Source organism: Dermacentor andersoni, chromosome 2 (assembly GCF_023375885.2).
Source record: "Dermacentor andersoni chromosome 2, qqDerAnde1_hic_scaffold, whole genome shotgun sequence".
NCBI classification, from domain to species: Eukaryota; Metazoa; Arthropoda; class Arachnida; order Ixodida; family Ixodidae; genus Dermacentor; species Dermacentor andersoni.
The window spans coordinates 69,530,476-69,557,486 of NC_092815.1; the positions used below are offsets into that span (position 1 = coordinate 69,530,476).

General features: G+C 48.5%; 1 protein-coding gene across 2 annotated transcripts in view; it reads left to right on the plus strand.

Moving 5' to 3' along the window:
* The first annotated feature begins 2,512 nt into the window (after positions 1-2,512).
* Positions 2,513-27,011, plus strand: part of Hydr1 (abhydrolase domain containing Hydr1) — a 51,334-nt gene continuing 26,835 nt past the window's right edge. For both annotated transcript variants that reach the window (XM_055077000.2, XM_050188864.3), the window contains exons 1-3: positions 2,513-2,941; positions 5,208-5,486; positions 11,556-11,822. In XM_055077000.2, the coding sequence (XP_054932975.1) occupies positions 2,723-2,941; positions 5,208-5,486; positions 11,556-11,822 (765 nt within the window). In that variant the 5' untranslated portion in view covers positions 2,513-2,722. The remainder of the gene's footprint in view (positions 2,942-5,207; positions 5,487-11,555; positions 11,823-27,011) is intronic.

The following is a 27,011-nucleotide window of genomic DNA, read 5'->3' on the forward strand; positions in this document are numbered from 1 at the left end:
GGCCGACGCATTTCAAGAACTCAAACGACGCATGCAGTCACCGCCGGTACTTGCACACTTCGACGAGGACGCCGATACTGAAATCCACACTGACGCCAGTAGCCTAGGCCTCGGTGCCGTCCTAGTCCAGAGGAAAGACGGACTTGAACGGGTGATATCTTATGCTAGCCGGTCGCTGTCAAAAGCGGAAGGCAATTATTCTACGACTGAAAAGGAATGCCTCGCCATCATTTGGGCTACAGCTAAATTCCGCCCTTACCTCTATGGCAGGCCATTCAAAGTCGTCAGCGACCATCACGCGTTGTGTTGGCTAGCTAACTTAAAGGACCCTTCAGGACGGCTGGCGCGGTGGAGCCTCAGATTGCAAGAATATGACGTCACCGTAACATACAAGTCCGGACGAAAACACTCTGACGCCGACTGCTTATCACGCGCCCCCATCGATTCCCCGCCGCAAGACGACGAGGACGACGACGCCTTCCTTGGAATAATAAGCGCGGAAGACTTCACTAAACAGCAGCGAGCAGACCCGGAGCTAAAAGGCCTCGTCGAGTACTTGGAAGGGAACACCGACGTTGTCCCTAGGGCATTTAAGCGCGGGTTGTCTTCGTTCACGCTACAAAACAACCTGCTCGTGAAGCAGAACTTCTCACCAGTCCGCGCCAGCTACCTTCTTGTTGTACCGTCAGCGCTGCGTCCAGAAGTACTGCACGCCCTACACGACGATCCAACCGCTGGGCACCTTGGATTCTCCCGGACGCTGTCGAGGATACAGGAAAAGTATTACTGGCCGCGTCTGACCGCTGACGTCGCCCGTTACGTCAAGACATGCCGAGACTGTCAGCGGCGCAAGACACCACCGACCAGACCAGCAGGGTTACTACAGCCGATCGAACCTCCTCGTCGACCATTCCAGCAGATTGGGATGGATTTGTTGGGGCCGTTTCCGACGTCAACATCCGGGAATAAGTGGATCGTCGTGGCGACGGACTACCTCACCCGCTTCGCTGAAACTAAAGCTCTACCAAAAGGCAGTGCAGCCGAAGTGGCGAAATTTTTCGTCGAGCACATCCTGCTGCGACATGGTGCCCCAGAAGTCCTCATCACCGACAGAGGAACGGCTTTTACAGCAGAGCTCACCCAAGCCATTCTGCAATACAGCCAGACAAGCCACAGGAGGACAACTGCCTACCACCCGCAGACGAATGGTCTCACGGAACGCCTGAACAAGACCCTCGCCGACATGCTAGCAATGTACGTCGACGTCGAACACAAGACCTGGGATGCAGTCCTGCCGTACGTAACATTCGCTTACAACACGGCGGTGCAAGAAACAACACAGATCACGCCGTTTAAGCTGGTTTACGGCAGGAATCCGACGACGACGCTCGACGCCATGCTGCCGCACGTCACTGACGAGGAAAATCTTGACGTCGCTAGCTATCTCCAGCGCGCCGAAGAAGCCCGACAGCTCGCCCGCCTGCGGATCAAGAACCAGCAGAGGACCGACAGCCGACACTACAACCTCCGACGACGCTTTGTCGAGTACCAGCCCGGTGACCGTGTTTGGGTTTGGACCCCTATACGCCGACGAGGACTGAGCGAGAAGCTCTTGCGTCGCTATTTCGGACCGTACAAGATCATCCGACGTATTGGCGCACTGGACTATGAGGTCGTGCCAGACGGCATTTCGCTGTCACAGCGGCGCCGCTCACGACCTGAAATTGTCCACGTTGTGCGACTCAAGCCGTATCACCAGCGTTGACGAACTTTGGGACTTCGCATAACTGACCTTTGGACTTGATTTCTTTTCGTTGTTTTGTTACTTATGTTTAATAAGTGTCCTTTTGTGTTTCCCTCTCTGATATTTGTAGCATCGGGACGATGCTATTTATGAGGGGGGTATTGGCACGTGTACTTATATTTATCGGGCAACTACGTTTCGCCGCTTAACTGTAATCACACAGCGAGGGACGCGCCTGCATGTATCCGACGTTTCTGGAAAGTTATCGACGCTTCTATCCGCGTGTCTGTTGTCGCCGAACCTTGTGTTATCAGATTTCATCGCGTGACACGAATGGTGTCGAACTTTGTGGAAGACACGCGGGTCCCATCAGTTCATCTGGAACATTCGACGACTGATCCATAAAAGCCGACGCGCTTGACCCGCTAATCAGATTTTCGACGATCGCCGACTGTGTTCGCCGCTATCGTTGTGCTTTAAGTGTAGCCTGTTTTGTGGGCACAGGTTCGCCCAATAAAAGCTAGTTTTGTCTTTCACAGTACTGCTACTGTGTTCTTTGAAGTCACGACCACGTGACAATATTTTTCACTGAAGTCAAATGGCGTAGCCGGAGCTGTACTGCTTCCAACCTCTCCAGCTGAACACCACGTAAACCTATACTAACTTATGAATCTGTGCATACCTTACATTACTTAGAATGAGGCAAATAATATCAACTTGCTCAACGTTCAGTCGTTCCTGCAAATTCCTTCGCGGCCGGCGCTGGGGCTGTCTTTCTTGTGGAGAGGCTAGCACCACGTGTTCGCGTACACTGAAACGTAGAAGAAGAAGGAGCGTTCGGAAGCATGCTCGCCACGCGCCCCCGCCGTTCCAGCGAGAGAATCCGGGGCACCGTAGCCGGCGCCCCGCCGCTGCCGTTGCCGCCGGCCGCACCGGCCGTGCCAAAATTCCGCGCGGCGAGAACAAAATTGGCCGACCATGCTGTCCACGCTGCAGCTGGTGTGCTTGGTGGCGTTCGCGCTGTACCTGCTGTACTACTTTACGTACGTGGTGCGCAAGCCGTGGGTCATCTGCGGCTCGGCAAACATGCGCACCTTCCTGCGTGTCAACTGCGGCCCGTTGATCGAGAACCACTTCTGGCCGCCCATCTGGTGCATAGGGGCAAACGTCCAGAGCCTCGTCAGCCTCGTCTGCCAGGTGCGGCGCTATATACTCTGGTGCTTGCCTTCTTCGCTGTCGGGTAGCGTAGTCTTCACAGCCGCCTTCGTACGTGCTGATCAACATGCAGTTGGATTTACACAAGAATTGGTATACTTGCTAAACGCGCGCTGCTGCTGCTGCTTCCGCCCACCCATAATGAACGTACGTAGCAACAATAGTTTCAAGTTGAGCTGTGGTTGAAAACAGCCCCAAGAATGGACTTGATGAAAGGAGGTCGCAAAAGCCAAGCAGCATGCAGGAAATGACTACATACATATGTTGTCTTTGCAACCTCCGCGAGTCGGCTTCATCGAAGCTGAATTTTGTCAGGAAAACATGGGATGTGGGATATGTCTTGAGCACACATGCAGGCGATATTCTTGAAGCGCTACAGGCACTATTACTTGCCTCTTGAAAGTCCTTATTTATAGACAGATTTCTTGAGCGGGCGTTGGAGGAGACGAAAATGTAGAGACGTATATCGCTTCTGGTACCTGGCGTAACGGAATGAACAGACCGATATAGTTTTCCCATAGATTAAACAGACATAATTTAGAGGAGGAGCACGTTCTGACTTGCCGCTTTGAGGTCACAGTGAATCATCTGCACGAACCTCTCCGTACACCTTAGCTCCTCGCCTTCACCCTACTTTAGTTTGGTCTTGAAGATTCTTGCATATCGGTTAGTGCCGCAACGTGACGTAAGATATCCAGCGAGTTCAGTCGAAGCAAGGCTGTCACTGCTGTCACTAACGGACTACAGGTATAGTCATTTGGCAGAGGAGTCATGGCATGCAAGGCGCGTCTATTATTAACGCGACAGAGTTAAGGAGCTCGTGTCACAGAAAAGCCAGTGGCGTTGGCGGCGTTGGCCGTGAGCGAAAATATCCAGGAAGGCAATTCATAAATGAAAACAACTTGCAAGATGGGCTGGGTGGGAATCGAACCAGGGTCTCCGGAGTGTGAGACGGAGACGCTACCACTCAGCCATGAGTTCGATGGTTCAAAGCGCGACAAAAGCGCCTCTAGTGAATGCGGTGTTGCCTTAGAAACGTGCCGTAGAAAGTTATACTGCGGTGTATATCGGTAATTATGAGCATGTAAACTATAGAAGTCGCAGTTAAACGATTAGCGAAGTACGTTTCCGCTACATTTCTTCTGTGCTTGGCGCACACGAAGAGCCATCTTTCGGCAAACACAGAAGACCCCCTCCTCGCAATGTACGGCGCTGCCCTGACAGGTGGCGCGCCACTCGCCCGCTTCTCCCCTTCGTCTCGTTTGAGCGCATTGGGGCCGTGCGGGGACCGGTGCGAGGATGCCCCAATACCCTTGCGTTTAATAAGTTTTCTCGCTCTCTCCCCTTCCAACTTCCAGCGTGCGTCACTCGAACCCTCGTGTTTTGGCGACGCGGCTCCTCTTTCCGCTCACAGCGCGATTCTTAGGTGCAGCGTCCGATGCGGGACGCCTCTGACGTGATCACTGCGTCGTAGCGCGTCTGGTGGGAAAGCGTCCCCTGCGATGTGTGCCGTGCTGCTGGCGAGGAGTCATGCGTCTGCGTGGTGCTCCCAAGCGAGATAGAGGACGATCCCATCGATGCGTCAGCCCCATAATCGCGTCCGCCTTCATGGCGCGTCGCGGCCCGGCTGTCCGTGCCGATCACGACGTTTGGCTCGCGTTGATCGTTTCTCCCTCCGAGACACCAAGTTCTTTGGTTCGTTCCGCTTGCTCAGGCGCACGTTTCGTCTTTGTGTGACTCAAGAGCATGCCGAGCGAATGAGTGGGCGGTGCGAACGGGGTGCGATAACGCTATCGCGTTCCACTCTTGAAGGCGAAGCTTAAACGTCCTCCAATTTTTTTCCTTACGTCTGTCGGGAACTGCAGGATTCAGTCAGTTCTCCATGCACCAACCTGCTCGCGATGATGGCTCCGCGACGCGCGAAAGCACGCGGGCAAAAGACGTGAAATCATGGTTGACACATGTAACGTGTATAAGGAGCACCTTCGTAGTGCGCTGCAAGCTACTAACACGTACATGACACAATAATGGGGCCAATGAAAAATGTGTGACCCAGGATGCAACCTACCGTAGATGCAAGTCCCACCGTGATGAAAGACGCTTGTACAGGCATGGTAGAGCTGTTCTCTCGTATAGCGGACATATATTCGCGTGCTGTCGTCACTGATATATGTGGCGAAGAGCGAAGCGGCGAGATCTCTTGGCTCCTCGGGAAACTTCCTTTGACTCGCGGCCACATTGCACGCAGCGCTTCATGCCGCTGCTGCCTCTGCGGCGGCAGGTGTTGACGCTTTCGGACGGCGGGACGGTGGCGCTCGACTGGATCAACGAGCACTACCCGCCGCCGGTGGTGCTCTTCCTGACGGGCCTGTCCAGCGGCAGCCAGGTGTACTACCTGCGCACGCTGGTGCCCATGGTGGCGCAGATGCGTTGCCCCTGCGTGGTGCTCAACAACCGCGGCCAGGGCGGGCTGCCCCTCAACAACTACAGGCTCGTCTCCGCGCTCAGCACCGGCGACCTCGCCGAGGTATACAGTGTGCATGTTACACAACAGGGGCGCCTCGGGAAGCGTATAAGTGCGACGCACTCTGGGCAATGTCGCGTATAACAATCCACGGCCGCATATATCGATCAGTCAAGTCAGTGTGATACGTACAATTATCGTATTTGCAAAACCAGGTAAATAACCTTGGGCCCTGTAATAACATGTATTCCAAGAAACAGCTGGTCTATATTATTAATGCAACAGGTCACTGCATGACCAATTCCAAGAAACTAAACTGAACGTTAAGTTCTTCTGCCGTTCTATAATTGATGCGTTTACCTGACCAGACGGTGTTCGACAGAATTCTTGATTATTAATTACAGCTGGTTGTTGTAATATAAACTGGTGTGATGAATTGTTGGTTTGAAGTGGTTCCAACAGGCTTAAATTGTGTTTTGGACACTACCCAGATCCAATTAAATGTTTTGACTAGCGTTACCGTTCAGGATACTACAGCTTCTGGTTAACGACCTTCATTAAGGTCGGCGAATTGAGCCAGAAAACCAGACATGAGTAATTCGACCGGCTTTTGCGCGGTCCAAGCGGTTCGAGATTACACTCCGACAAGCTAAAGGTGGCTTGTCTTTGTTCCGAACTGAGAGCTTCCACGCCAACCGGATGCACGCGAAGTCCTCACTTAATTGCGAAGCCGCGAATTTTTCATTCGTTGTGTTTATATATATATATATATATATATATATATATATATATATATATATATATATATATATATATATATATATATATATATATATATATATTGCTACGAAACAGCCACCACAGTGTGGCTGCACTGAAGAGGAGGAAGACGACGTGGACCCGCTTGATATAGCGTCGCCATTTTGGCCTTCCGTTAGCTTCCGCTAAATAAATTGTATATAGCATTGGGCTACAGCTACACGTAACATTAATTTGGTGGAGGTGGACGTTCCCTGTACCCGTCATGGAGCTTCGCAGCGGTCGCAACGGCGATAGTACAACTTCGGCTCCTGCTGGCGGCACTTCATCTACACAACCGTCTCCGCCTGCAGCCCCGACCTGCGTCGCCATTTCCCCCCCTCGGGATCCTGGTGTTTTCAACGGAGTCGGCAGTCCTGATGCTGACGACTGGCTCCGCTTATACGAATGTGTCAGCACCAGTCACAAGTTGGATCCGACTATTATGCTTGCGAACCTTCTTTTCTACCTCGACGGAGCTCCACTTGCATGGTTCCAGAGTCACGAAGAGGACGTATCTCGAGCTGGGATCTCTTCAAAGAGAAGCTCCGCGACCTTTTTGGCAATCCGTTCGGTCGCCAAGCCAATGCCAAAAAAGCCCTTGCGAGACGTGTACAGACGTCGACCGAGTCCTACGTGTCGTACATTCTCGACGTCTTGGCCCTTTGTGCCAAGGCTGACCCGACCATGTCTGAGGACGAGAAGGTTAATCACGTTCTCAAAGGCATTGTTGACGACACCTTCAATTTACTGGTGTTTACGAACGTCACCAGCATCGATACGATCCTCAAGGAGTGCCGCCGTCTCGAGCATGCTGAAAGCCGCCGGGTATCCCAGCACATAACGCGACTACCCAACACAGCTGTTACGTCATCCTGTGACGACCTCTTCCACCAGCCGTCGCGATGTGACAACTTGACCCGCATCATTCGTCGTGAGGTCGAAGCGGCACAACCGGCGGCCCCTTCGTTCCCGTCACCTGATCATTCTCCGGTGACAATCTCCTTGATAAAAGCCGTCGTCCGTCAAGAGTTCAAGTGTCCAACGTCGGTCTGCAGTCCATTCGTTCCGTACGCTCGGAACCTCTCCCTCCACGCACGTCCCCACCGCGCTCTTCTTACTCTTATGGACAGCGCAACCCCTCCGAATGGCGAACCGTGGACGACAAGCCGATCTGTTTTAACTGCCGACGCATTGGACATGTCGCTCGCCACTGCCGCAGCCGCTGGACTTCTCCGACGCGCTATTCTCCTGATTACCACCCTCGCCCCTCTACGCAATCCTTTTCCTTCGCCCCTTCTATGCCCGCTCCATCATCTGACCCAGCGACACCTTTGACACAACCCCGCTACTCCCGCTCACCTTCTCCCTCCCGTCGTCAATCTCGTTCGCCCCCGTCGCGCCGTGCTCATTCTCCGACCTACTCGCCGCACCCCCGACCGGAAAACTAGGTAGTGCAGCTTCTGGAGGTGAAGCTGCAATGACGACATTGGCACGAAATCCTCGCTTCACATTACCCACGAACAAGAATCTTTCAGACGTTCTCGTCGACAATGTTCCTGTGTGCGCGTTGATTGACACCGGGGCGCATGTGTCCATTATGAGTGCTGCTCTTCGCCGTCGGCTCAAGAAAGTTCTGACGCTCGCCCCGAACCGAGTTGTACAAGTCGCTGACGGAGGGACTGTCGCTATTGTTGGCATGTGCTCTGCCCGACTCACGATTGCTGAGAGACACACCGTCGTTCTCTTCACCGTCATCGAGCATTGCCCTCACGAACTCATTCTCGGACTGGATTTCCTTGCCAATCATTCTGCCCTCATTGACTGTTCGGCCGGCTCACTTCGCCTTGACTTGCCTCTTCTTGCCGACTCTGTGGAGCCGCCTCCAAGCCGTTTGAGCTGCATGGATTTTATTCGCCTACCGCCCCACTCTGTGACACACGTCGACTTGTTGTCCTCACCAGCTGTACCTGACGGTAATTACGTGGTCGCACCAATTCCGGCAGTTACACTTACACGTGGTGTTACCGTGCCGCACACTGTGCTGACAATTACTGGCAACCACACCAGCCTTCCCCTTGTCAATTTCGTGCTAAACGCGCAAGTTATGCCTCAGGGGATTTCATTGGCTATAATTAGCGCTTTGCAGGATGATGAGATCGAGCCATTCACAGGGGAAGATCGTCACAGCTCAGCCCATACCGTGACGTCACAGCACGGTACTGACGTCGACATTGAGAAGATGGTTTCCTCTGACCTTACACCTGTTGAAGCTGAAGCTCTTTGCCGCGTTCTTGAAGGCTATCGCGACACTTTTGACTTTGACAATCGACCCTTAGGTCAAACGTCCGTCGTGACCCATCGCATAAACGCTGGCGATGCGAACCCTATTCACCGACGTCCATATCGTGTTTCTGCGTCCGAACGAGCTGCTATCCAACAGGAAGTCAAAAAGATGCTTGCAAAGGACATTATCGAGCCTTCCTGTAGTCCCTGGGCTTCTCCCGCCGTACTTGTCAAAAAGAAGGATGGAACGTGGCGTTTTTGTGTAGATTATCACCACCTGAACAAAATCACAAAAAAAGGACGTGTACCCTTTGCCACGTATTGATGACGCTCTAGACTGCCTGTACGGTGCCACCTATTTTTCTTCTATCGACTTACGGTCCGGCTACTGGCAGATATCCGTTGACGACATGGACCGAGAGAAGACTGCATTTGTTACCCCTGACGGCCTTTATCAGTTCAAGGTGATGCCTTTCGGTCTTTGTAACGCGCCCGCAACCTTCGAACGAATGATGGACTCTTTGTTTCAGGGGTTCAAGTGGTCCACCTGTTTGTGCTATCTGGACGACGCCATCGTTTATTCGCCCACTTTTGACACGCTTCTAGACCGTCTTTCAGCGATTCTTGACGTGTTCCGTCGCGCCGGTCTCCAGCTGAACTCGTCAAAATGTCACTTCGCTCGCCGCCAAATCACCGTCCTTGGACACCTCGTGGACGCCCGAGGCGTGAGACCTGATCTGGACAAAATTCGCGCCGTTACGAACTTTCCTGTTCCGAAGTCTACCAAGGACGTTCGTAGTTTCGTAGTGCTGTGCTCTTATTTCCGACGCTTTGTGAAGGATTTTGCGACCATCGCATGCGACCTCTTGAAGAAAGACCCCCCATTTTCTTGGGGACCTGACCATGCCGCATCTTTTTCGCAGCTCACTACTCTCCTTACCACGCCTCCAATTTTGGCCCACTTTGACCCGTCTGCCTCAGCAGAAGTTCGAACTGATGCCAGTGGTCACATCATAAGAGCAGTGTTAGCACAACGCCAGCGTGGACATGATCGTGTTATAGCCTATGCCAGCCGACTTCTATCACCCGCCGAGCGCAATTATTCAATCACAGAGCTCGAGTGCCTCGCTCTTGTGTGGGCTGTTGCGAAGTTTCGTCCATACTTGTACGGACGCCCCTTCTGTGTCATCACTGATCACCACACGCTCTGCTGGCTATCCTCCCTTAAGGACCCCACGGGACGACTCGCTCGCTGGGCGTTACGCCTGCAAGAATATACCTTCTCTATGGTATATAAGACGGGACGCTTGCACCAGGATGCCGATTGTTTGTCCCGCTACCCCGTCGACGAACTGGCTGATGCGGACGCCATCGCTTGCGTTTTCTCTGTGTCCCAGTTGCTTGAAATCGGCAACGAGCAACGCCGCAATCCCTCATTACGAGCCCTCATCGACCATCTGGAGCCAAAGCCTGGCGACGCCTCTCTCCGGATGTTTCTCCTTAAGGAGGGGACATAATACCGCCGCAATCTTGATCCACACGGCCTTGACCTTCTGCTCGTAATTCCATCGCACCTGCGTTCGACTGTCCTCCAACAACTTCACGACGCTCCCTTGGCTGGACACTTGGGCGTTTCGCGCACATACGACCGTGTACGACGTCGATTCTTTTGGCCGGGTCTCGCCCGCCCCGTGGGGCGCTACGTTGCCACTTGCGAGCCCTGTCAGCGCCGGAAGAAGCCCTCCACACCTCCAGCTGGATGTCTCCAGCCGATCGACATCCCACCGGAACCCTTTTTCCGTGTTGGTCTAGACCTGCTTGGACCGTTTCCTCTCTCGGGCTCCGGAAATAAATGGGTCGCCGTCGCTACTGATTATGCTACGCGGTACGCAATCACCAGAGCCCTTCCGACAAGTTGCGCTACTGACGTTGCTGACTTTCTGCTCTATGACATCATTTTAGTGCACGATGCTCCGCACCAATGACTCACTGACCGTGGCCGCAGCTTTCTGTCGGCAGTCGTCGAGGACGTCCTCCGCTCCTGCTCGACAAAGCACAAGTTCAGCACGTCCTACCACCCACAGACCAACGGCCTCACGGAGCGCCTCAACCGGACCATCACCGACATGCTTTCGAAGTACGTTGTGACCGACCACCACGACTAGGATCTTCACTTACCATATGTGACGTTCGCGTATAATTCATCGGGTCACGACACCACTGGCTATTCACCATTCTATCTCCTATATGGCCGAGAACCCGTGTTGCCCTTAGACACTTTGTTGCCCTCAGCCACACGTTCAGCCACTGAATACGCCCGCGACGCCATCGCACACGCCGACCACGTGCGCCAGCTCGCCCGCACCCGTCTCGAGGCCTCACAGGAGCATCAGAGACGCCTCTATGATTGCCACCATCGCAACGTGCACTTTACTCCGGGTTCTCTGGAGCTTCTCTGGTCACCCATTCTACGTGTGGGCCTTTCCGAAAAGCTGCTGTCGCGCTACACTGGCCCACACCGTGTGGTGCGACAAGTGACCGATGTCACGTATGAAGTCGTCCCCGCTGACCTCTCAGCGTCATCGTCGGCTGCAAGTGACATCGTTCACGTAGCGAGACTAAAGCCATACCATACACCTTTCACTGCGGATGTGTAGATTAAGCACCGGGACGGTGCTTCTACTGCCGGGGGTGATGCTACGAAACAGCCACCACAGTGTGGCTGCACTGAAGAGGGGGAAGACGACGTGGACCCGCTTGATATAGCGTCGCCATTTTGGACTTCCGTTAGCTTCCGCTAAATAAATTGTATATAGCATTGGGCTACAGCTACACGTAACAATATATATGTACATATATTTATATATATATATATATATATATATATATATATACGGTGTCGGGCTGAACGAGATAATTTGTGAAATGAGCAGTCTGTGAATGCAAGTGGGTTGAAGCTTCATAGCCGATTGCTCCTTGAGCGTTGCGTACACACGTGCGATATGTGAGTGCTCACGGGCAACAGCTATAGGCGCATGCGCATCGCAGGTAGTGGCGGCAGTGCGCCGTCGCTTCCAGGGCGGCGCGGTGCTGGCCGTCGGCTACTCGATGGGCGGCATGCTGCTCAGCCACTACCTGCTGCAGGCCGGCGACGCGGCCCAGATCGACGCCGGCCTGTCCATATCGGCGCCTTTCCATCTGCGCACCAGCTACGACAACCTGATGAGCTGGTCCTCGACATTCTTCGTCAACTTGTACCTCGCCCACTGCCTCATGAGCCTCGTCAAGAAGAACGCCGACATCATGGGCGCCACCGTAAGTACATGTATAGTACGTATAGGGTGCTGCAGCGCGAACACTTCAAAAAAAATTTTTTGCTTGCCTGTGGCAGATCGCAGAATTGTAGTCCATGAGCTGGTCTACTCGAAGAGGCGGACATTGCTTGCAAAAAGAAAATTATATACATAATCCTCTAATTAATAAAAATTTGGTAGTTAATTTTTATTTTACCAATTACCCTATGGCACATATTGCAAGTTACAAATTCTAGCGGGTGAGACTCCAAGGCACATCTACTTGAACATATCGAATTGTGTGGATGACACCATTTACGAGCTATGCGTCGTCAAACTTGCGGTAAAAATGCCCTGTCGTTCCGCTTTTTGTGCATTGATGAAGCACGGGTAATATCGCACTTGCAGAGCAACTGGAACGCCAATGCATTTCTCCGCGCCAGTTCGGGAATAAATATCTCGAAACTAGAGTCATCTTGAGAATTCGTTCCAAGTGGATCCGCCTCGTGAACTCCCCGGCTAGAATTGTAAATTGCATTATGTGCCATAAGGGAATTGATTAAAAACTCAATTAGTCCATTTTTGTTAATTCGTTGATTATGCATTTCATTTTCTTGTACAATTAATGTCCTTGTACAATTAATTCGAGTAGACCAGCCCACGGACTAGAATTGTGATATCTGCCACAGGCAACTTAAAAAAGAATTTGAAACTATTCGCTGAAACACCTGGTACACAGGGTGTCTCACGTAACTTGAACCAATGATTTATAAAAAGTGGTTAGCCGCACCTGAATGAAACTAACGGCACGTGGTTTGCCGTCATGTGGCGCTCCTTGGAGTATATTTAATATTCCGCTTAATTGGTTAATTACCTAGATGAATTATGCAAAAAAAATTAATATGACCAAGTGCGTTTCGTTGTAGAGGGAATTCAGAAACGACCGATGCAATTTTTGGTTGCGGCGTACATGCTACGTGGTGATGTTTTTCGGCGTTTAAAGAAAGCCCGCAAAATATGAAATAAAACCACGTGACGGCGCCCGTGCGCTATCGTATTGCAGCGCACACTTGCAACGCTTGAAACACACTTGGCCCTATAAGGTGGATATTAAATATTGTGCCTAATTGGTCTTAGTTAATTGACTAATTAAGCGGAATATAAAAATTATCTCAAGAACGTCACATGACGGTAAACCATATGTAGTTGGTTTCATTCAGCTGCGGTTAACCACTTTTTTTTTAATATCCTTGGTTCAAGTTGCATGAAACACCCTGTACAGTGCTTCTTAGGATTATACTTTTTGTTCGGCTAACCGGTGAAACATACAGCTACGAGAATAGAGGCACAAATTAACACAGTTATATACAGATGTAGTACAGACGGGACGAGTGCCACCACGAACTGTTTTTGTGGATCTACAAATGCGTGAGCACAAGTGTTTGGTACAACAGATGGCTCGGTTTTGCGCTTCTTTCCAGGCATCGTGTGCAGTATAGAGGCCAATCTTGAAGGCCGAATAAAGCGGTTACGATTGATTGATTATCCTATTCTATAATTAGTGAAGGAAGGGTAAAACTGCGCAAAAAAATGAAAGGCGAGGACAAGCGCAAGGAACACACAACACACCACGAGCGCAGTTTTTTTTTTCTTTTTGCGCAGTTTTAATTTTTTTTTCGAGTATGAACCAACTATCCCTCCAAGAACGTCCTACTATAATTAGTGCCCATCTAGCTGATAGTGTTTCTCTCGGAATCGATCACCAGAGTGTCTCAGCGGCGTGCGGCATTGCAGTGGGGTAGGGAAATAACCCGTATCCCTCCACTATAGCGCCACATCTGCATCGCGGTCCATCTGGACCGATCTGGATCGCGATGGCGCAGTGGTTACGACGTTCGCCTGCCAAGCGTGTGAGGGGTCGGCGGGTACGATCACCGGCCGCGGCAGCCGCATTCCGGCGAGGCCGAATGCAACTTAAGCGATCGTGTTTGCACGCGTCAATACGTTACGCGAGTGGTAAAGCTGCACGTAAGTGTTAATTGAAGATAGCAAAGAAACGAAAACTTGCCTCGCTCACAGTATTGATGACAAGATTTTCATTCTGCCCTAGCTATGGAGAACAATTTTATTGGAATCTATAAAATCTGTTTCAGAGCGCGTATAACAACGTTACCTTTCTAATTAAACGAAAGAGCCTTTATAGCTTTCGTTCAAATAAATTTGTTGCGGTAAAATTGGATTTTCTTTTTTCTGGAGGGAACTTCGACGAAGGCTCTGAATAGTAGCTCCATTGAAACTTTGTTAAAATCAGGCGATCAGTAGTTTGTTAAACACAATAATAGTCTATTTAACACGATGTATTTTGACATCCTATTGATAACAATCAATAAAGAAATGAAACTCAACAGAATTCTTTTTACTACATACAGACACGATGAAAGTTTAATACCCATGTTTCCAAACTGAACAATCTATATCCAACAATCCTAAATGAAACATACAGAATCCCACACAAAAACCCATTTTTCCTGTATATGATATAATGTTATCGGATATAGAAGTTATGAGGAATACGTTTCTTCTTTTTTTTCCACTATGCTTATTGGATTGTATGGGTTGGGCGAACGTTGGAAAATCTTGAGAGGTTAAAATTAATCCGCAGTCATCGGTGCACATTACCTGCAATCCATTGCCCCTGTCGTGCCAAGAAAAAGTTTCATCATCAGCCTAGTTACGCCCACTGCAGGGCAAAGGCCTCTCCCATACTTCTCCAACTGCCCCGGTCATGTACTAATTGTGGCCATGTTGTCCCTGCAAACGCCTTAATGTCATCTGCCCACCTAACTTTCTGCCGCCCCCTGCTACGCTTCCCTTCTCTTGGAATCCAGTCCGTAGCTCTTAGTGACCATCGGTTATCTTCCCTCCTCATTACATGTCCGGCCCATGCCCATTTCTTTTTCTTGATTTCAACTAAGATGTCGTTTACCCGCGTTTGTTGCCTCACCCAATCTGCTCTTTTCTTATCCCTTAACGTTACACCCATCATTCTTCTTTCCATAGCTCGTTGCGTCGTTCTCAATTTCAGCAGAACCCTTTTCGTAAGCCTCCAGGTTTCTGCCCCATATGTGAGTACTGGTAACACACAGCTGTTGTACACTTTCCTTTTGAGGGATAGTGGCAACCTACTGTTCATGATTTGAGAATGCCTGCCAAACGCACCCCAACCCATTCTTATTCTTCTGGTTATTTCAGTCTCATGATCCGGATCCGTGGTCACTACCTGCCCTAAGTAGATGTATTCCCTTACGACTTCCAGTGTTTCGCTACCTATCGTAAACTGCTGTTCTCTTCCGAGACTGTTAAACAGTACTTTAGTTTTCTGCAGATTAATTTTCAGACCCACCCTTCTGCTTTGTCTCTCCAGGTCAGTGAGCATGCATTGCAATTGGTCTCCTGAGTTACTAAGCAAGGCAATATCATCAGCGAATCGCAAGTTGCTAAGGTATTCTCCATCAACTTTTATCCCCAATTCTTCCCACTCCAGGCCTCTGAATACCTCCTGTAAACATGCTGTGAATAGCATTGGAGATATCGTATCTCCCTGTCTGACGCCTTTCTTTATAGGGATTTTGTTGCTTTCTTTGTGGAGGACTACGGTGGCTGTGGAGCCGCTATAGATATCTTCCAGTATTTTTACATATGGCTCATCTACACCCTGATTCCGTAATGCCTCCATGACTGCTGAGGTTTCGACTGAATCAAACGCTTTCTCGTAATCAATGAAAGCTATATATAAGGGTTGGTTATATTCTGCACATTTCTCTATCACTTGATTGATGGTGTGAATATGGTCTATTGTTGAGTAGCCTTTACGGAATCCTGCCTGGTCCTTTGGTTGACAGAAGTCTAAGGTGTTCCTGATTCTATTTGCGATTACCTTAGTAAATACTTTGTAGGCAACGGACAGTAAGCTGATCGGTCTATAATTTTTCAAGTCTTTGGCGTCCCCTTTCTTATGGATTAGGATTATGTTAGCGTTCTTCCAAGATTCCGGTACGCTCGAGGTTATGAGGCATTGCGTATACAGGGTGGCCAGTTTCTCTAGAACAATCTGACCACCATCCTTCAACAAATCTGCTGTTACCTGATCCTCCCCAGCTGCCTTCCCCCTTTGCATAGCTCCTAAGGCTTTCTTTACTTCTTCTGGCGTTACCTGTGGGATTTCGAATTCCTCTAGGCTATTCTCTCTTCCACTATCGTCGTGGGTGCCACTGGTACTGTATAAATCTCTATAGAACTCCTCAGCCACTTGAACTATCGCGTCCATATTAGTAACGATATTGCCGGCTTTGTCTCTTAACGCACACATCTGATTCTTGCCTATTCCTAGTTTCTTCTTCACTGTTTTTAGGCTTCCTCCTTTCCTGAGAGCCTGTTCGATTCTATCCATATTATAGTTCCTGATGTCCGCTGTCTTACGCTTGTTGATTAACTTAGAAAGTTCTGCCAGTTCTATTCTAGCTGTAGGATTAGAGGCTTTCATACATTGGCGTTTCTTGATCAGATCTTTCGTCTCCTGCGATAGCTTACTGGTTTCCTGTCTAACGGCGTTACCACCGACTTCTATTGCGCACTCCTTGATGATGCCCATGAGATTGTCGTTCATTGCTTCAACACTAAGGTCCTCTTCCTGAGTTAAAGCCGAATACCTGTTCTGTAGTTTGATCCGGAATTCCTCTAGTTTCCCTCTTACCGCTAACTCATTGATTGGCTTCTTGTGTACCAGTTTCTTTCGTTCCCTCCTCAAGTCTAGGCTAATTCGAGTTCTTACCATCCTGTGGTCACTGCAGCGTACCTTGCCGAGCACGTCTACATCTTGAATGATGCCAGGGTTCGCGCAGAGTATGAAGTCGATTTCATTTCTAGTCTCACCATTCGGGCTCCTCCACGTCCACTTTCGGCTAACCCGCTTGCGGAAAAAGGTATTCATTATACGCATATTATTCTGTTCTGCAAACTCTACTAATAATTCTCCTCTGCTATTCCTAGAGCCTATGCCATATTCCCCCACTGACTTGTCTCCAGCCTGCTTCTTGCCTACCCTGGCATTGAAGTCGCCCATCAGTATAGTGTATTTTGTTTTGACTTTACCCATCGCCGATTCTACGTCTTCATAAAAGCTTTCGACTTCCTGGTCATCATGACTAGATGTAGGAGCGTAGACCTGTACAACCTTCATTTTGCACCTCTTATTAAGTTTCACAACAAGACATGCCACCCTCTCGTTAATGCTATAGAATTCCTGTATGTTACCAGCTATTTCCTTATTAATCAGGAATCCGACTCCTAGTTCTCGTCTCTCCGCTAAGCCCCGGTAACACAGTACATGCCCGCTTTTTAGCACTGTATATGCTTCTTTTGTCCTCCTAACCTCACTGAGTCCTATTATATCCCATTTACTACCCTCTAATTCCTCCAATAACACTGCTAGACTCGCCTCACTAGATAGCGTTCTAACGTTAAACGTTGCCAGGTTCAGATTCCAATGGCGGCCTGTCCGGAGCCAGGTATTCTTAGCACCCTCTGCAGCGTCACAGATCTGACCGCCGCCGTGGTCAGTTGCTTCGCGGCTGCTGGGGACTGAGGGCCGGGGTTCGATTGTTGTATTCATATAGGAGGTTGTGGCCAAGTACTGCACCAGGGTGGCCAATCCTGCTCTGGTGAGAGAGTGCGTTACCGGTTCTGGTCACCGGGATCAGGCCGCACTCCAGGCCTGTTTGTGCAATTTTCTCAACACACGGTTTGTTTTTTTTTTGTATTTTCCGGTGGAGAATAGCGCGGCACCGGGATTTGAATCACGGTCCTCTTGCACTGGAGACGGATACTCTACCGTCCCCGTAGGAGTTAAATTAAAAATTAATTTATGGGGTTTTACGTGACAAAACCACTTTCTGATTATGCACGCCGTAGTGGAGGACTCCGAAAATTTCGACCACCTGGGGTTCTTTAACGTGCACTTAATTCTAAGTACACGGGTGTTTTCGCATTTCGCCCCCATCGAAATGCGGCCGCCGTGGTCGGGATCCGATCCCGCGACCTCGTGCTCAGCAGTCTAACACCATAACCACTGAGCAACCACGGCGGGTCCCGCAGGAGTTGTACGCCTCATTTAACCTACAGTGGTGCCCTACTTGGTCAGTCAAGGTGGACCAATCTGAGCTCGGTTATACCGCATGGATGGCACTCGGCTAGAGAACTTCGTATTTATGACCTGCACATGTGAGGCCTTACATATTTGAAGATATATATCTATTTTTTTTTTTTTTTTTTTTTTTTTTTTTTTTTTTTTTTTTAGGAGGGTTCCCGTACAGTGATAAAATAAAGGAAAAGACTTTAAAAGAAAGAAAAAAAAGAAAGAAAAAGGGGCGAAAAAAAAAAAAAAAACGGAACATAACAGGTGATTTGAACTCGTGACCCTTCGATGTTGCCCGGAAAGATAGCTCAGTCGGTTGGTTCGTCAGGCCCCAGGCTACTTTCAAGCGCCACAGCTCCTCCTCCGAGCCTCACACTTACGTGGAAAGAGACTCATGTTGTCCGCGATAGTCGGTTTTTGCTGATTCCGAGTAGTTGGAAGGCATACTTTCTAGGAAAAATGGCCGCTCAAGGAGAAGAGCGAACTCGAGCGGCTTTAGAGGCTAGGAAAACTGCCTTAAAATATTTAGACTTGAGGGAAAGCTTCGTTAACAAACTATAACACGGCAATCAGCACTCGAATACGACGAGAGAAATTACTGAGACGTGGAAAATTCCCTTGAAAAAAATCTGGTTTGCTAGACAAATGCTCGTATGTACTGAACCTCTTAAAAGATGAGGGGTGAAATATGCGCTCACCGAGAGGGCATCTTCAGCGCGAGACATCCACAAGGCACCTTACAGAGATGTGGAGAGCTTCGCGGCCGGAACGAAGCATCCCTTCTCCGCCGGCCAAGAGGGGGAAACGTGCTTTCCGATCGCTCAAGGTTGCGCGGACAACGCATAGCTCTAGCGTCTAGGAAAAGCTTAACCAGGTGCGATGGCGGCACGCATAGCGTGGGAAGCTAGCCGCCAGAATAACTATACCAAGGACTGCTGCTGATGAGGGCGAAGTACCTTCGTGTAATTATAATAACCCTAATAGGACTACTTTCGAAAAAAAAAAAAAAAAAAAAAAAAAAGGAAACGGCCCAGAGGGCTATACTACGAGAGCTATGACTGATAGTTTTCTATATTCGCGCGCTGTTTCTTTGTCTCTGCGTGTAGTACAGTTAAGAGAGCCAGTTTAAGGGCGGAGAAGAAGAAAGAAGAGAAAAGCAAAAACTGCAGCGTCGTGGTTTTAAAGCGCACCCGTGGTAGAGAAACGGAATGCGATATAAGCGTGCGTAGCCATGATACACACACGACAAACTGCCTTAAAATATTTAGACTTGAGGGAAAGCTTCGTTAGCAAACGATAGCACGGCAATCAGCACTCGAATATAATTTTAACCCTAATACTAATTGTAAATATTCATCTCATCTATGGGATCTAATGCGCGCGCTGTTGCTTTGTCTCTGCGTGTAGTAGTTGAGAGAGCCAGTTTAAGGCAGAGTAGTTGGAAGGCATACTTTCTAGGAAAAATGGCCGCTCAAGGAGAAGAGCGAACTCGAGCGGCTTTAGAGGCTAGGAAAACTGCCTTAAAATATTTAGACTTGAGGGAAAGCTTCGTTAACAAACTATAACACGGCAATCAGCACTCGAATACGACGAGAGAAATTACTGAGACGTGGAAAATTCCCTTGAAAAAAATCTGGTTTGCTAGACAAATGCTCGTATGTACTGAACCTCTTAAAAGATGAGGGGTGAAATATGCGCTCACCGAGAGGGCATCTTCAGCGCGAGACATCCACAAGGCACCTTACAGAGATGTGGAGAGCTTCGCGGCCGGAACGAAGCATCCCTTCTCCGCCGGCCAAGAGGGGGAAACGTGCTTTCCGATCGCTCAAGGTTGCGCGGACAACGCATAGCTCTAGCGTCTAGGAAAAGCTTAACCAGGTGCGATGGCGGCACGCATAGCGTGGGAAGCTAGCCGCCAGAATAACTATACCAAGGACTGCTGCTGATGAGGGCGAAGTACCTTCGTGTAATTATAATAACCCTAATAGGACTACTTTCGAAAAAAAAAAAAAAAAAAAAAAAAAGGAAACGGCCCAGAGGGCTATACTACGAGAGCTATGACTGATAGTTTTCTATATTCGCGCGCTGTTTCTTTGTCTCTGCGTGTAGTACAGTTAAGAGAGCCAGTTTAAGGGCGGAGAAGAAGAAAGAAGAGAAAAGCAAAAACTGCAGCGCCGTGGTTTTAAAGCGCACCCGTGGTAGAGAAACGGAATGCGATATAAGCGTGCGTAGCCATGATACACACACGACAAACTGCCTTAAAATATTTAGACTTGAGGGAAAGCTTCGTTAGCAAACGATAGCACGGCAATCAGCACTCGAATATAATTATAACCCTAATACTAATTGTAAATATTCATCTCATCTATGGGATCTAATGCGCGCGCTGTTTCTTTGTCTCTGCGTGTAGTGGTTGAGAGAGCCAGTTTAAGGGCCGAGAAGAAGAAAGAAAAGAAAAGCAAAAACTGCAGCGCCGTGGTTTTAAAGCGCACCCGTGGTAGAGAAACGGAATGCGATATAAGCGTGCGTAGCCATGATACACACACGACAAACTGCCTTAAAATATTTAGACTTGAGGGAAAGCTTCGTTAGCAAACGATAGCACGGCAATCAGCACTCGAATATAATTATAACCCTAATACTAATTGTAAATATTCATCTCATCTATGGGATCTAATGCGCGCGCTGTTTCTTTGTCTCTGCGTGTAGTGGTTGAGAGAGCCAGTTTAAGGGCGGAGAAGAAGAAAGAAAAGAAAAGCAAAAACTGCAGCGCCGTGGTTTTAAAGCGCAGCCGTGGTAGAGAAACGGAATGCGATATAAGCGTGCGTAGCCACGATACGCACACGACAAACTGCCTTAAAATATTTAGACTTGAGGGAAAGCTTCGTTAGCAAACGATAGCACGGCAATCAGCACTCGAATATAATTTTAACCCTAATACTAATTGTAAATATTCATCTCATCTATGGGATCTAATGCGCGCGCTGTTGCTTTGTCTCTGCGTGTAGTAGTTGAGAGAGCCAGTTTAAGGCAGAGTAGTTGGAAGGCATACTTTCTAGGAAAAATGGCCGCTCAAGGAGAAGAGCGAACTCGAGCGGCTTTAGAGGCTAGGAAAACTGCCTTAAAATATTTAGACTTGAGGGAAAGCTTCGTTAACAAACTATAACACGGCAATCAGCACTCGAATACGACGAGAGAAATTACTGAGACGTGGAAAATTCCCTTGAAAAAAATCTGGTTTGCTAGACAAATGCTCGTATGTACTGAACCTCTTAAAAGATGAGGGGTGAAATATGCGCTCACCGAGAGGGCATCTTCAGCGCGAGACATCCACAAGGCACCTTACAGAGATGTGGAGAGCTTCGCGGCCGGAACGAAGCATCCCTTCTCCGCCGGCCAAGAGGGGGAAACGTGCTTTCCGATCGCTCAAGGTTGCGCGGACAACGCATAGCTCTAGCGTCTAGGAAAAGCTTAACCAGGTGCGATGGCGGCACGCATAGCGTGGGAAGCTAGCCGCCAGAATAACTATACCAAGGACTGCTGCTGATGAGGGCGAAGTACCTTCGTGTAATTATAATAACCCTAATAGGACTACTTTCGAAAAAAAAAAAAAAAAAAAAAAAAAAGGAAACGGCCCAGAGGGCTATACTACGAGAGCTATGACTGATAGTTTTCTATATTCGCGCGCTGTTTCTTTGTCTCTGCGTGTAGTACAGTTAAGAGAGCCAGTTTAAGGGCGGAGAAGAAGAAAGAAGAGAAAAGCAAAAACTGCAGCGTCGTGGTTTTAAAGCGCACCCGTGGTAGAGAAACGGAATGCGATATAAGCGTGCGTAGCCATGATACACACACGACAAACTGCCTTAAAATATTTAGACTTGAGGGAAAGCTTCGTTAGCAAACGATAGCACGGCAATCAGCACTCGAATATAATTTTAACCCTAATACTAATTGTAAATATTCATCTCATCTATGGGATCTAATGCGCGCGCTGTTGCTTTGTCTCTGCGTGTAGTAGTTGAGAGAGCCAGTTTAAGGCAGAGTAGTTGGAAGGCATACTTTCTAGGAAAAATGGCCGCTCAAGGAGAAGAGCGAACTCGAGCGGCTTTAGAGGCTAGGAAAACTGCCTTAAAATATTTAGACTTGAGGGAAAGCTTCGTTAACAAACTATAACACGGCAATCAGCACTCGAATACGACGAGAGAAATTACTGAGACGTGGAAAATTCCCTTGAAAAAAATCTGGTTTGCTAGACAAATGCTCGTATGTACTGAACCTCTTAAAAGATGAGGGGTGAAATATGCGCTCACCGAGAGGGCATCTTCAGCGCGAGACATCCACAAGGCACCTTACAGAGATGTGGAGAGCTTCGCGGCCGGAACGAAGCATCCCTTCTCCGCCGGCCAAGAGGGGGAAACGTGCTTTCCGATCGCTCAAGGTTGCGCGGACAACGCATAGCTCTAGCGTCTAGGAAAAGCTTAACCAGGTGCGATGGCGGCACGCATAGCGTGGGAAGCTAGCCGCCAGAATAACTATACCAAGGACTGCTGCTGATGAGGGCGAAGTACCTTCGTGTAATTATAATAACCCTAATAGGACTACTTTCGAAAAAAAAAAAAAAAAAAAAAAAAAGGAAACGGCCCAGAGGGCTATACTACGAGAGCTATGACTGATAGTTTTCTATATTCGCGCGCTGTTTCTTTGTCTCTGCGTGTAGTACAGTTAAGAGAGCCAGTTTAAGGGCGGAGAAGAAGAAAGAAGAGAAAAGCAAAAACTGCAGCGCCGTGGTTTTAAAGCGCACCCGTGGTAGAGAAACGGAATGCGATATAAGCGTGCGTAGCCATGATACACACACGACAAACTGCCTTAAAATATTTAGACTTGAGGGAAAGCTTCGTTAGCAAACGATAGCACGGCAATCAGCACTCGAATATAATTATAACCCTAATACTAATTGTAAATATTCATCTCATCTATGGGATCTAATGCGCGCGCTGTTTCTTTGTCTCTGCGTGTAGTGGTTGAGAGAGCCAGTTTAAGGGCCGAGAAGAAGAAAGAAAAGAAAAGCAAAAACTGCAGCGCCGTGGTTTTAAAGCGCACCCGTGGTAGAGAAACGGAATGCGATATAAGCGTGCGTAGCCATGATACACACACGACAAACTGCCTTAAAATATTTAGACTTGAGGGAAAGCTTCGTTAGCAAACGATAGCACGGCAATCAGCACTCGAATATAATTATAACCCTAATACTAATTGTAAATATTCATCTCATCTATGGGATCTAATGCGCGCGCTGTTTCTTTGTCTCTGCGTGTAGTGGTTGAGAGAGCCAGTTTAAGGGCGGAGAAGAAGAAAGAAAAGAAAAGCAAAAACTGCAGCGCCGTGGTTTTAAAGCGCAGCCGTGGTAGAGAAACGGAATGCGATATAAGCGTGCGTAGCCACGATACGCACACGACAAACTGCCTTAAAATATTTAGACTTGAGGGAAAGCTTCGTTAGCAAACGATAGCACGGCAATCAGCACTCGAATATAATTTTAACCCTAATACTAATTGTAAATATTCATCTCATCTATGGGATCTAATGCGCGCGCTGTTGCTTTGTCTCTGCGTGTAGTAGTTGAGAGAGCCAGTTTAAGGCAGAGTAGTTGGAAGGCATACTTTCTAGGAAAAATGGCCGCTCAAGGAGAAGAGCGAACTCGAGCGGCTTTAGAGGCTAGGAAAACTGCCTTAAAATATTTAGACTTGAGGGAAAGCTTCGTTAACAAACTATAACACGGCAATCAGCACTCGAATACGACGAGAGAAATTACTGAGACGTGGAAAATTCCCTTGAAAAAAATCTGGTTTGCTAGACAAATGCTCGTATGTACTGAACCTCTTAAAAGATGAGGGGTGAAATATGCGCTCACCGAGAGGGCATCTTCAGCGCGAGACATCCACAAGGCACCTTACAGAGATGTGGAGAGCTTCGCGGCCGGAACGAAGCATCCCTTCTCCGCCGGCCAAGAGGGGGAAACGTGCTTTCCGATCGCTCAAGGTTGCGCGGACAACGCATAGCTCTAGCGTCTAGGAAAAGCTTAACCAGGTGCGATGGCGGCACGCATAGCGTGGGAAGCTAGCCGCCAGAATAACTATACCAAGGACTGCTGCTGATGAGGGCGAAGTACCTTCGTGTAATTATAATAACCCTAATAGGACTACTTTCGAAAAAAAAAAAAAAAAAAAAAAAAAAGGAAACGGCCCAGAGGGCTATACTACGAGAGCTATGACTGATAGTTTTCTATATTCGCGCGCTGTTTCTTTGTCTCTGCGTGTAGTACAGTTAAGAGAGCCAGTTTAAGGGCGGAGAAGAAGAAAGAAGAGAAAAGCAAAAACTGCAGCGTCGTGGTTTTAAAGCGCACCCGTGGTAGAGAAACGGAATGCGATATAAGCGTGCGTAGCCATGATACACACACGACAAACTGCCTTAAAATATTTAGACTTGAGGGAAAGCTTCGTTAGCAAACGATAGCACGGCAATCAGCACTCGAATATAATTTTAACCCTAATACTAATTGTAAATATTCATCTCATCTATGGGATCTAATGCGCGCGCTGTTGCTTTGTCTCTGCGTGTAGTAGTTGAGAGAGCCAGTTTAAGGCAGAGTAGTTGGAAGGCATACTTTCTAGGAAAAATGGCCGCTCAAGGAGAAGAGCGAACTCGAGCGGCTTTAGAGGCTAGGAAAACTGCCTTAAAATATTTAGACTTGAGGGAAAGCTTCGTTAACAAACTATAACACGGCAATCAGCACTCGAATACGACGAGAGAAATTACTGAGACGTGGAAAATTCCCTTGAAAAAAATCTGGTTTGCTAGACAAATGCTCGTATGTACTGAACCTCTTAAAAGATGAGGGGTGAAATATGCGCTCACCGAGAGGGCATCTTCAGCGCGAGACATCCACAAGGCACCTTACAGAGATGTGGAGAGCTTCGCGGCCGGAACGAAGCATCCCTTCTCCGCCGGCCAAGAGGGGGAAACGTGCTTTCCGATCGCTCAAGGTTGCGCGGACAACGCATAGCTCTAGCGTCTAGGAAAAGCTTAACCAGGTGCGATGGCGGCACGCATAGCGTGGGAAGCTAGCCGCCAGAATAACTATACCAAGGACTGCTGCTGATGAGGGCGAAGTACCTTCGTGTAATTATAATAACCCTAATAGGACTACTTTCGAAAAAAAAAAAAAAAAAAAAAAAAAGGAAACGGCCCAGAGGGCTATACTACGAGAGCTATGACTGATAGTTTTCTATATTCGCGCGCTGTTTCTTTGTCTCTGCGTGTAGTACAGTTAAGAGAGCCAGTTTAAGGGCGGAGAAGAAGAAAGAAGAGAAAAGCAAAAACTGCAGCGCCGTGGTTTTAAAGCGCACCCGTGGTAGAGAAACGGAATGCGATATAAGCGTGCGTAGCCATGATACACACACGACAAACTGCCTTAAAATATTTAGACTTGAGGGAAAGCTTCGTTAGCAAACGATAGCACGGCAATCAGCACTCGAATATAATTATAACCCTAATACTAATTGTAAATATTCATCTCATCTATGGGATCTAATGCGCGCGCTGTTTCTTTGTCTCTGCGTGTAGTGGTTGAGAGAGCCAGTTTAAGGGCCGAGAAGAAGAAAGAAAAGAAAAGCAAAAACTGCAGCGCCGTGGTTTTAAAGCGCACCCGTGGTAGAGAAACGGAATGCGATATAAGCGTGCGTAGCCATGATACACACACGACAAACTGCCTTAAAATATTTAGACTTGAGGGAAAGCTTCGTTAGCAAACGATAGCACGGCAATCAGCACTCGAATATAATTATAACCCTAATACTAATTGTAAATATTCATCTCATCTATGGGATCTAATGCGCGCGCTGTTTCTTTGTCTCTGCGTGTAGTACAGTTAAGAGAGCCAGTTTAAGGGCGGAGAAGAAGAAAGAAGAGAAAAGCAAAAACTGCAGCGTCGTGGTTTTAAAGCGCACCCGTGGTAGAGAAACGGAATGCGATATAAGCGTGCGTAGCCATGATACACACACGACAAACTGCCTTAAAATATTTAGACTTGAGGGAAAGCTTCGTTAGCAAACGATAGCACGGCAATCAGCACTCGAATATAATTTTAACCCTAATACTAATTGTAAATATTCATCTCATCTATGGGATCTAATGCGCGCGCTGTTGCTTTGTCTCTGCGTGTAGTAGTTGAGAGAGCCAGTTTAAGGCAGAGTAGTTGGAAGGCATACTTTCTAGGAAAAATGGCCGCTCAAGGAGAAGAGCGAACTCGAGCGGCTTTAGAGGCTAGGAAAACTGCCTTAAAATATTTAGACTTGAGGGAAAGCTTCGTTAACAAACTATAACACGGCAATCAGCACTCGAATACGACGAGAGAAATTACTGAGACGTGGAAAATTCCCTTGAAAAAAATCTGGTTTGCTAGACAAATGCTCGTATGTACTGAACCTCTTAAAAGATGAGGGGTGAAATATGCGCTCACCGAGAGGGCATCTTCAGCGCGAGACATCCACAAGGCACCTTACAGAGATGTGGAGAGCTTCGCGGCCGGAACGAAGCATCCCTTCTCCGCCGGCCAAGAGGGGGAAACGTGCTTTCCGATCGCTCAAGGTTGCGCGGACAACGCATAGCTCTAGCGTCTAGGAAAAGCTTAACCAGGTGCGATGGCGGCACGCATAGCGTGGGAAGCTAGCCGCCAGAATAACTATACCAAGGACTGCTGCTGATGAGGGCGAAGTACCTTCGTGTAATTATAATAACCCTAATAGGACTACTTTCGAAAAAAAAAAAAAAAAAAGGAAACGGCCCAGAGGGCTATACTACGAGAGCTATGACTGATAGTTTTCTATATTCGCGCGCTGTTTCTTTGTCTCTGCGTGTAGTACAGTTAAGAGAGCCAGTTTAAGGGCGGAGAAGAAGAAAGAAGAGAAAAGCAAAAACTGCAGCGTCGTGGTTTTAAAGCGCACCCGTGGTAGAGAAACGGAA